Below are 11,300 nucleotides of genomic sequence, written 5' to 3'. Positions count from 1 at the left end.
TTTCCTCAGGCAAGTCAAACAAATCCCTAAAACACATACAATTATATATTTATATAAAAAGAAAAAACAAACAAATAAATAAATGGAATTATTAGGGCCACCATGCTGACGTTTATTTCCATGTCCATCAGTGGTAAAAATGGTCTGACCAGTTTACATTTGCACTAAAAACATCTATACACGCAAGACAAGCGTCAGACATAGAATTAATAATGAGAAGACTGGACAGACAGCAGGACCACTCTGTAGAATTTAGAATTAAGCCCCTTATCACTAAATCATACTGCATGTTGGTTAAAATTCGGGTGCACTACTGTATGAAAATAGTTCATTAACTCCTGCTGTGTGGCTCAATTTACATATTGTTTCGGTTAATGAAAAAAGTATTTGTTTTTTTGTTTTCTTTTTATATACAAAAAAGAAAAAAAGGGATGGAGTCTGGTTAACAAAAGGTGGCCTACTAAGTACCAAAGACACCATTTTCACACATATCAGGGCCTGGACATTTCTTTTAAATATCAGCATTTTTAAATAACATTGACTCCATCACTACGACTAAACATCATTTAGCGCAGGGTCATTGCCACACTGAACACAAACAAGGCTCTTGCTGACCTTGTTCTTACTGGGCATAACTTTTGTATAATTCTATATACAACATCATAACAGGTGTTTATAAATGGTAGACAAAACCGACACGAATGTAAGGAAAGAGTCAGAGCGTGTACATGTGTAAAAGAGCGATGAGGTCTCAAGTAAGGAGAACGTCTTCACAAAGTACACAAATCAATGACCAAATTCTCAGTTCAGCTAAGAAAAGAGCAGTTCAGGTCTTTAGCTTTGTAGTGGAGGCTCTGTGTCTGCTGTTGACGTGTGATCTGTTTCCTCCGTCATCTGTGAGTGCTGCTCAGCAGGGCTGTCCGCTCCAGGCCTGAAATAAGGTTCCATTTAGTGATAAGCACACAGGAATGCAATCACATAAAACCCACCGTTGTATATAATTCCTTGATTCTTACTGGCCAGATCTTTTTGCATCATTTTCAATAATAGCAGCTCTGACAAAACTGTTGGCCGTAATTCAAATTGCAGGTCTATTATGATGAAACTTATAATTTTATAATAACTAATGGACAGGTGCTTGAATAAAAATGTATACTCAAGGCTAAAGTAAAGGTCTCTGGAAGAATTTATAGAACATGTATACAAGTCATCTCCAGTAATGATAAAGATTTCCTCCATGGGAGACAGAGGACCTTGTTAATAGAGTTTCTCTCATTACAGACAAACCAGAAAGCAACTAGTCCTCTGTCTTTAGTGTCAAAGCACTGACAGTAAGCTTTCTGCCATCTCAGGAAAAAAAACAAGAACAAAAAAAAAGCTGGTTGAAGATGTTCCAAAACATCAAAACTATATGTAAAACTACCTATAAAACTAAATACCAAAAATTATTTAAAAAAAAAAAAAACCACACAAGCTGTCATTCATCAATAAATTACAAATTGTAATCATTGGTATAAGAGGAACAGAAAACATCACAGAATTGTGAATGATTTTCCTAGGATGGCCAATCAATAATTGTCCTTAATGTCACCATGCATTTTTCAGTTGTTACAGTATCTTTTTAGTTTCTCAAATTAACGTTTCTGAATTGACAGCCCCTGGTATAGAAAGTGTGATTGTGTGACTTCAGTAACATTCTATGTGTTTTATGATTCCCATACAGATCATAGTAGGAAAATGACTATGCAGTGTAAAAGAAGCACAACACTAAAGCTTGTGTTTATTATACAGCTAGTGTGAATTGAAATGCTTGTTAAAATTAAAGAATAACTGCCACATTCTCTAGAATCAGTACTGACATTCATTTAAGGATTTTTATCAAGAGAGATTCCCTTTGTGTAGGCAGAGACCTTGAGCTCTTCAAACCAATCACAACTGTTTTGACAGCCTACAATAACAGTTAATAAACCAATGGATAGAGCCACTGGAATGCTAAAGTATATACATTTCCAAAGACAAAATGACGATGAAGAAATAAAATAATTTAATGTTCATTATCACAAAAACAAAACAATTAAATGGTGTATGTTATGAGACTTGAGGGGGGGAAACAAAGATGGCATTTGCTTGATTATTGTATTTCATGATGAAAAAAATAAACAGGTGGTAAGACGATGCATACCAGTGAGTTTATCTAGTAGATTATTCTGTGTATATATTTACAGTAAGTAAAATTTCATTATTTACCTCTCATTGTTTTGTGATTTGTGGTCACTTTCCTCCTCCTGCTCTGGATACATTGGATCCTTAGATTCACCTTCAGACATGTCCTTTTTCTCAGCTTCCGACTCTCCATTCACCGGTTTGGTATCTTGTGTTAAACGAGATTGAAATACATCGCTGTAAATCCAAACATGGCCTGAACATGGGAAATAAGTTAAAAGCTAATAGTTTGCTTCCATGCACATTATAAATTGTCTTTCACATTAAGTATCACCTTCTCTTGGAACTTTAGTTTTTAATAAACAGAATTTAGTATTTCACAATACAAACAAAGAACAGAGCACTTAGGACCAAGGACAAATACATTTAGCAATTTTAGCAAGCTGCAATGCCATAGTGTAGATCTGCGGGACCTACAACTTTAGGTGGCTGTATGAGACTATACAAAGAAAGTAGAAAACTGGAATGAAATCAACAGAATGTGTTCACAGCCCGTCACCATCAAAGAGCACCTGTGTTCTGTGGTTCAGTTTTAATCTCCCCCTCTCCTTTCTCCTGTGGTTTTGGTTTATTTGGCTCCAACTTCCCAACAAACTGGAGTTTTAACTTGTTGTAGACCTCCGTAGCCTTTTCCATTACTGCACTGCTGGCCTTGTATCTGCGAATCTGCAAGTTGAAGAGAGACTGAGCTGAGTTTGCACTGGACGTTTCAAACATTGCAGCATACTACTTCATCTATTTAGGTGCCAGTTAAATGACAAATATGTCTCGGTAACACATTCTGTAAATGTACAGAATAACTAAATTCATATACTATAGCTATAATCAAGTCTAAAAAAAAACCTTCACTTTGTGAGCTGAATTGAGAAAATAATAAAAAGGGTTGTATATACAAATGTACTGGTATATTTTTCCTCCCACAATTCAATGAAGAATAGGATTTGAAACAAACATTGTACTGTATGGGTCATAATGCCAATCAAGTCTACATTGCATTTATTATTTGATCATAAATTGTTAAATGTTTAAATATCATTTTATAATGCTCTATAATGATTAAATAAGATTTGCGATATATTCAATAGGTGAACAGGGAAAGCAGACCTTTTTGAGTGTGGTGATGACATCAGAGTGCTTTTGCAGTATCTGACTTGTGACTGGTACAGCGCTCAACTCCTCTAAGGCCTGTAAACATTTCTCAATGTCCTGAAACAAAGACATTATTTTTTTCAAAATTACTGATGGAAAACAAACCACCACTAACACAATTCCAGGCACAAAGGCCATTCTGCTTTAATACAACCAGCAGGTTTGTCAGAAAGTGTTGATAAACTTTCTATCCAATAATAGTACCTAACCCTAACCCTATGTTTTCCACTTTGTTACTATAGAAACATTAACCTGTTATCAATTTACACAGGGCCCCATATAAGTTTTTCAAAATGGCCTGTTTTTTTTTTTTTGGAAGGAGACTCCAGTGTCAGTGCTCTGTAACAGTCAGGTAAAACTGTATTTCAAAGTTTTCATACACCAGAAAGGCTTTTGTGGGGGAAAAAAATAAGGATACATCTGTAACCAGAAAAGGTGCATTTTTTCTTAATTGACTTCAAATGAGAGAACAAAATAGAGGATAGTCAGGGAATAGCTGTTTATTCATTCATTCATTTTCTACCGCTTATCCAAACTACCTTGGGTCACGGGGAGCCTGTGCCTATCTCAGGAGTCATTGGGCATCGAGGCAGGATACACCCTGGACGGAGTGCCAACCCATCGCAGGGCACACACACACTCTCATTCACTCACACACTACGGACAATTTCCCAGATATGCCAATCAACCTACCATGCATGTCTTTGGACCGGGGGAGGAAACCGGAGTGCCCTGAGGAAACCCCCGAGGCACGGGGAGAACTTGCAAACTCCACACACACAAGGCGGAGGCAGGAATCGCCCCAACCCTGGAGGTGTGAGGCAAACGTGCTAACCACTAAGCCACCGTGCCCCCCGGAATAGCAGTTTATAGTTGCTATAATTAATAACTGCAGCAAATGTAGCATGAAAATGTAACTATAAATGGATAAACATTTGACGTCCTTCATGTCATTTGTTTTCAGCACTGATAAAATTCCGGTGATAAATTGCTTTTTTATATCATCTCATCACTGATTATTTTCTATTATTATATATGACAGCACATCTGTATTTTATCCCTTCCTTAAATGTACATCACTTTCTATTGAGGGTAAGAGTTGGTCATTCAAAAACAGCTGAAATATTTACAAGTTTTTAATAATTAAGGTAACAAACTTACAGGGTTGTCCACCTTCAGTGCAAACTTAATGTCTGTGTGCAGCTTTTGGAGCTTCTCTTCTGGAGATGGCTCTGAAGAGGCACAACAGGTTTAAAAACAAAAGTAGAGAAGTAGAGTAGAGTAAGAGAAAAGGATTATATAGAATACAGGTCCATATACAAATGATAATTAGGTGGTGAGAAAATGGTGCAAAACAATGTACCTTTTTTCTTCTCGACCCTTTTCTCAGGTGGACGCTCAGATCGTCGTTTTGGCTTCTCGGATTTAGAACTTATAAAGAAGGGCAGATCAGAAAGCATCAAAATTCAGTTCAGTATGAAAATATGAAAAAAAAAAAAAAGACAGATATTTGTCACATCCATCCATATTTGGGCACAGAGAAAGCAAAATTGGCTGCATTCTCAGGGTGGGAGAGATGGCATGCCTTGAGAAGAAGCAAATATTTCCATTTCTTACCTTGCTCTGTGTTTCTCCTCGGATCGCTGCATCTTCTTCTCCTTCCTCTCCCTTTTCTCTTTTACCTCTTTCTTTTGTCTGCCTTTCTGGCCATCTTGACGTTTAGCTGTCTTTTTTACCTGAGAAGGAAAATCAAGTAAGTGACAAATCTGTAATATTTCACAACCTGAAAACTGAATGCATTTTAAGCTTAATCCTGCCTCAGTGGGTGCTGGTGAATCAGAGTCTGATGGTGCAGGGATAGGAGGTGGTGGTGGTTTCTTGGACTTCTTGAGAGGATGGTCGTCTGCGCCTTCGTCTGAGCTACTGCTGCTGCTACTATTGCTGCTGTCATCCTCTTTCCGTCCTTTGCTCTCTTTTTCCTTCTTCTTTTTCTCGTCCTCTTCTTTCTCTCGCTCCCTTAACCGGCGAAGCTCCTCTGCCTCCTCCTTCTTCCTGCGCTCCTCCAGCTCCCGTCGCCGCTGTTCGTCTCGTTTCTTCCAGTCGCTGATTTGATCTGAATCACTGTCACTGCAAAAACAAAAACAACTCACTGTTCTCAGTTTTACATGTGTGCATAAGTATGGGCGTGGACAAGTGCTTCCTCTGCCCCAAAACATCCGAACCACAACATAGAAAACACAATCACAGCTTATGCGTTTAAACACTGCAGGTATATTTTAACCCAAATGGACATTCCATATGTAGACGGTCCGATCTGGTTACCAGGGTATGGTTTTCTTCTGCTAATACATGCTACATGACCATAACATGATTATGAACATAAATATAGATACTACTATGTATGTTATGAACATGTGATTTGAATAGAAACATACAGAGTTTACACTCAACTCACAAACCCAAGTTGATCTATTCTGGGAAACAAGAAAAACATTTTTAATAAAACAAGCCTTGCCCACCTGTCACTGCCTGAAGGTGAGGAAGGAGCTTTTTCCGGTGCTGGTTTGGGCTTTCTTGCACGTGCCTTCTGTGGTGGTTTTTCTGAAAACATACATAGACATGTACAGGTTAATATGCCCTTGTACATCTTTAGCCTCTGTTACATATAGAAGAGGCTTTTTTTTTTTGCTTCTCTGGCCATCAAGAAAGTCACTGATTCACTAAACTAAATTATGTCTGGCAAACCACTGCTGGCTTTACCTTTCTTGCGTGCCTGTGGAGCTTTCTTGGGTGGAGGATCTGATTCAGACTCTGACTTGGATCCAGACTGAGATTCAGATCCAGAGATGGCCGGCCGTGGCTTCACATCCTCAGAATCACTTCTGTCGCGCTTATGATCAGACCGTGATCCTGAGTCTGACTCAGAATCTGAGGGCGGTTTCTATAAGAGACATAAAAATATACGGTGAGAGCCACATCGATATGAATTTGAACAAGTAACCTGACTCTGAATATGATGGTTGTCACATTTCCCACCTTCCTCCTGCCTCTTCCTGCAGGTTTCCTACCTCCCCGGCCACTCGACTCCTTCTGTGGAGTAAAATCCTGAGAAGTACACAAATAATATTATATACAACAAGCTATGATTCTCGTGCTGAAGTACAAAAGAAAAAAACACAGCTGTGAGAAAAACTGTGGCAGAATGTAAAGTAAACAGCTAAACGTACATTTTTAATCTGAAAATACTTCAGACTAGTTGATGGCAATTATACACTCAAGCCTATGCTGGGAAAATTCTTTTTTTGTTTGATTGTTTTGATTTAACGGACCATTAAATATCATTTAGCATTAAACAGAGAGGTATCACAAATTCTGTTGTGATCAATGCTGTGTGAAAGATTGTTTGAGTCGCACTACTCCATCCCCACTCAGCTGAAATGAAGTCAGGTTGGAGGCACATGGCAGCTCAGAGGGGGCAATTTCAGATCGTTTGCAAAAGCCATTGAGGCTGGAGTTGAACATGGCACAAAAAATGTGTGGTGTACAAATGGCTGCTGATGCAGGAATAAGTTGATACAAATAAATTCCAAAAACAGTGACGTTTGCCGATTCGTTGTTGGGGAGATTGAGAGCTGAAGAATGACAGTAGCAAATGGGTCAGTTTTATTGCGCAGAACTGAAACATTTTAGTCTTGGTGTACACAGAGATACCTGGTCACTGTTTTTGCCAGATTCTGATTCAGAGCTGGGGGAAGGCTCTGGCTCCGAGACAGAGACACTTTCTTCTTCATCTCGCTCACTAGATGATGCTCTCCCTCTTTTCGCTGGCGGTCGCTGCAGAAAAATAATAAATATATAAAAATATAAAACAATGTCCCTCAAATGACATGTACATGAACTAGTAATGTAAATCATTCTCAGTTAGCAATCCACAATATTCTGATTACAATTGTCTGATTATAACCACGAACACAACACTGTATCCCTTCATCGTTGTCAGATAAGACTGAAGAAAATGCAACTATTTGCAGCACTTTTGGGCAAAACCTTGTGGTGCTGCAACATGGTCAGGGTCACAGATTAGAAAGAAAATACATTATTTTATCCACATTCATTAAAGAAGATTTTTAGTAGAACTCCACAAAAGATAGTATGTTAGCGTTCGGCTACCTTAGATGCTGGAGCTTTCCGTTTCACTGCTCCTCTGCCCTGTTCTTCACTTCCAGAGTCAGATTCCTCACTTCCTGATTCGGCTTTACTTGGTACCACCACCTCTTCATCTTCTTGTGCATCACTTCCTGCTGCAGGTTCGTTGTCCTCACTCTCAGATGAGCTGGCAGGCTAAGCATTGTGCAGTTCAGTTAATTTACTAATTAAGAAAGATGTTTTGATAAACAATAAATTAACAATATTGTTGTCTTTGTGATATGACCTTTGAACGGGATCAAGTAAATTATTTCTAGGGTTGCTATTTCTTGTTTTTGTAGAGAAATGTGACCCTTGAACTAGATAGCATAGGTGAGTAGGCTTTTCGAAAATATTGCTGAATTTTACAGAATATTAATTATTTATTGTTTATACATTCATAAGAATTTAGCCTGATTTTGAAACACTTAAATCACGTCACAACAAGTACTAGTGGTCTGAGATGCAGATCAAAGAGAAGACAATTAATTAATAAAATATAAATAAGACTGGGCTACTTACAGCTGGTGCTGTGTATGACGCATGTGGATTGTTTTGTATTTCCCACAATCCTTCATTAAAACCTTTCCTTTTGTTTGGCTTTCCATACCGGTCCTGGTACTTCTCATAAGCAAAGAGGTCCTTTGGTGCAAGGAAGGCTCTACATTGGAGGCAGATAAAAATAAATAAATAAATCACGAGGATCATGAAATGCCCCGTTTGCCTAAAGTATCTGCAAATCAATACAAATCACTTCAAACTTCATTACATTATTACACTTTTATAGCTGTATACTAAGTGATATCTAAATTCAGCAAGTGTCACACAACTAATTAACACCAGATGATTTCATTATAGATTCCATAGATTTGTACCAAAAAACTGCTGCTATAATGATAAAGATGCCATTTGATGCTTACACACACTTTAAACACACTTAATTCTGCTTTATATTTAACTGTGGATAGGCTTTATATTCTCATTATCCAGTGTCACCCAAAAGACGAGATACCCTTCTGGGTCCTTAGAGCAAACCCCCCCACCCCCACCCCCACCCCCCAAATGGCTCCTTGAGAGTTTTTCATTCCTACCATCACGTCTGGTTCACTGGGGATTTAAACACGGTCCAACATCTGGATTTCAGTGAAGCTACTTTGTGCTGCTGTGTTCTTTACAACTAACCCATTATGTGAGACCAGATGTGTGATGGCATAATGTCTTATAGGTCTGTGCATGAGCCATGAACAGAATTTTGGGAATGTGAAAGTAGCCAGAATTGACTCTAATCCAATAAAGTTTCAGACATGAATGTCCATGATTTAATAGAATATCAAAACAATACACAGGACAAGAAAACACGTTTGAATGATCGGTTACTCCAGAGAATACTTACGTCTCATGAGTGCCAAAGAAAAAGATCGGGATTTTATTAGGTGGCGGTTTTACAGCCCCTTCAGCCACATCTTCAATCTGGAACAGACGGGACAAAATATGTAGTGTATTACAATGTTATCAAATATATATATTCACCATCTACATTGTTAGGATCAGAACAGTTCAAAATAAATAAATAAATAAATAAAAACACCCCGGGAGCAGCAATTTGTTGTCCATGTTGAAGAGGTCAGAGAAGAATGGTCAAATTTGTTCAAGCCAAGACTACACATACTACAGTAAATCAAACAGACACTCTTTGTAACTGTGGTTAACAGAAAAGCATTTAAAAAATCCCATTGTTTCAGGTGGATGGACTACAACGGCTAAGGACAAGAATCTGAGGCTTTCAGAGGAACAGGTTGATCAAAACTAATCAGATGAAGATGAAATTAGATTAGAATCTCAACAGTACTGTTTCAGTAACCACTGTATCCTCAGGATTTTAATTTGATGTAGTCTTCTCTTCTGGCTCAGTTGTATATTTCCACATCAGGGACAAGCAGCTACTGAATATAAGCGAATGCAAATTCAAGACAAAATGAGGGAAAGTTTACACAAGTGTCCTGAAAACAAACAACACGTTACGAGTGAATTCTCCAGCTGATGATATTTATTTGAACAACAAATAAACCAAGCATGAAACACAAAGTACTTTGGATATAAAACCCGTTATAATTCTCTCAATACGCTGTGAGGAAAGTTCCTCCATAAGGCTTATTTGTTTTGCATTGCAACCTTCTCGTGGGTTTTTTTATACACAGCTGAAGCTAGCTAGTTAGCCTGTTACCTGCGTTTATCTACAGGTAGCATTACCACTTTTACACCACAACGTTTATGCAGCGTAGAAAAAAAACACAAAAGCACAACCTAAAAAGATACGGCCATAATCGTGGGAAGTCAGGAGTCTAGCTGGGGGGGTGTGTGTGTGCGTGTGTGCACCATAAGAATGCTAACGCTATCCACGGAGTTCACTTCATTTAGAGAATACTTTTCCCACCCGTATTCGAAAAGCTCCGCCTCTAGCTTCGTGATTGGCTGATCGCACTGTACACACGCCAATCACCTAATAGGTTTTTAGGTATTAGCAAAGAGCGAATCCTCGCGCGAAAAGCCGGATCCAACGAACCAATCGGAACCCGAGAGACGGTGTGACTCGGAATACAGGTGGGAGAAAGATGCAAAAGCGTCCCAAAGCCTAAAATGTCCACTTGGTTTGTGTTCGCTTACCCGAGCCGGCCAGTGCGGGTAGCCCTTCATTTTCGCGAAGACGAGATCCCCGGGTCGGAAATTGTGCGGCATTTCGTCGCTTCTTTACGCTCCGTGTTGGTGTTTTTTAAGCTTAATCTCTGGTGTTGTTCCCTGTTTGTAAACTCGTCTTCAACCTAACCATAGAAACCTCCACAGCGCGAGGTTAAGGCGGTTGGTTCCGGTACCAGCTTCCGCTAACCGACACCAACAGAACGGATGTCCCGCCTACCTGAGAGTATTGATTGGCAAGGTCGCCTGTCACTCTTGCTCTAAGCCAATCATATTTTACAGTGTGTCCAGAGCTTGGATTATATTTTTAATTAATTGGAAAAATTTCAGGCCATGTAATTCCAATTTTTATTTATTTTTTATATTATTTACAGGATAAAATGTATAATAATATTAATAATAATAATAATAATAATAATAATAATAATAATAATAATAATAGTGTAATTTTGACAGTGGAGAACAAATAATAGGCTCACATGTCATCTCTGGGCCATGAGCTGTAACACTTAAAAATGATTTCAGAATTCCTTCAGTGGTTCAAAAGGTTATGAAGAGGATTCGGATAAGCATAGCTTTTCATATACAGGAACAATTACTTCCATAAACCATGGTCTCACCTTAAATGCCCATACAAAAAAGCTCAGTAAGAATAGTAACTCAACCTGTAAGCAGTGTGCATTATTCTTATAATAAGTCACAAAAAACTCTTGTATTGCACAAAAAACTCTCATATTGTGAGAGCAAAAGGTTATCTATTCCAAAATGGACAATAACTAATGTTAACAACTACATTTGGCAGACACCCTTATCCAGAGCGACTTACATTATCCCATTTTATACAACTGAGCAACTAAGGGGTTAAGGGCCATGCTCAGGGGCCCAACAGTCACAGCTTGGTGGACCTGGGATCAAACTCACAACCTTCCCCTTGGTACATGTTGATAGCTCAACACCTTAAACACTAGGCTACCACACAACCCATGGTACTACTACATGGAACAAATAAACTTCATATACATACATTATCAGGGGTGCTGGTTCATGCA

At 38.6% G+C, this 11,300-nt stretch overlaps 1 protein-coding gene across 1 annotated transcript; it reads right to left on the bottom strand.

The window, feature by feature from the left end:
- Nucleotides 1–79: 79 nt before the first annotated feature.
- Nucleotides 80–10,436, bottom strand: hdgfl2 (HDGF like 2). The gene is made up of 16 exons (XM_027169617.2): nt 10,222–10,436; nt 8,951–9,027; nt 8,080–8,218; nt 7,543–7,713; nt 7,084–7,206; nt 6,409–6,477; nt 6,133–6,313; nt 5,892–5,973; nt 5,190–5,499; nt 4,990–5,108; nt 4,736–4,803; nt 4,534–4,604; nt 3,328–3,429; nt 2,736–2,889; nt 2,248–2,371; nt 80–931 (listed from the first exon to the last, which is right to left on the bottom strand). The coding sequence occupies exons 1-16, from the start codon at nt 10,291–10,293 to the stop codon at nt 835–837; spliced, it is 1,959 nt and encodes a 652-aa protein (XP_027025418.2). The 5' UTR covers nt 10,294–10,436; the 3' UTR covers nt 80–834.
- Nucleotides 10,437–11,300: the final 864 nt, after the last annotated feature.

This window comes from Tachysurus fulvidraco, chromosome 2 (assembly GCF_022655615.1).
Source record: "Tachysurus fulvidraco isolate hzauxx_2018 chromosome 2, HZAU_PFXX_2.0, whole genome shotgun sequence".
NCBI classification, from domain to species: Eukaryota; Metazoa; Chordata; class Actinopteri; order Siluriformes; family Bagridae; genus Tachysurus; species Tachysurus fulvidraco.
Note: the sequence above shows the minus strand (reverse complement) of the source record. Positions and strands in the feature narration are given on the sequence as shown.

Coding starts and splice junctions, on each gene's coding strand:
- hdgfl2 (XM_027169617.2), bottom strand. CDS start 10,293: ATGCCGCACAATTTCCGACCCGGGGATCTCGTCTTCGCGAAAATGAAG. Junction 6,314..6,408: donor CAGGAAGAGGCAGGAGGAAG/GTGGGAAATGTG, acceptor TGTCTCTTATAG/AAACCGCCCTCAGATTCTGA. Junction 4,804..4,989: donor GAGGAGAAACACAGAGCAAG/GTAAGAAATGGA, acceptor CTTCTTTATAAG/TTCTAAATCCGAGAAGCCAA.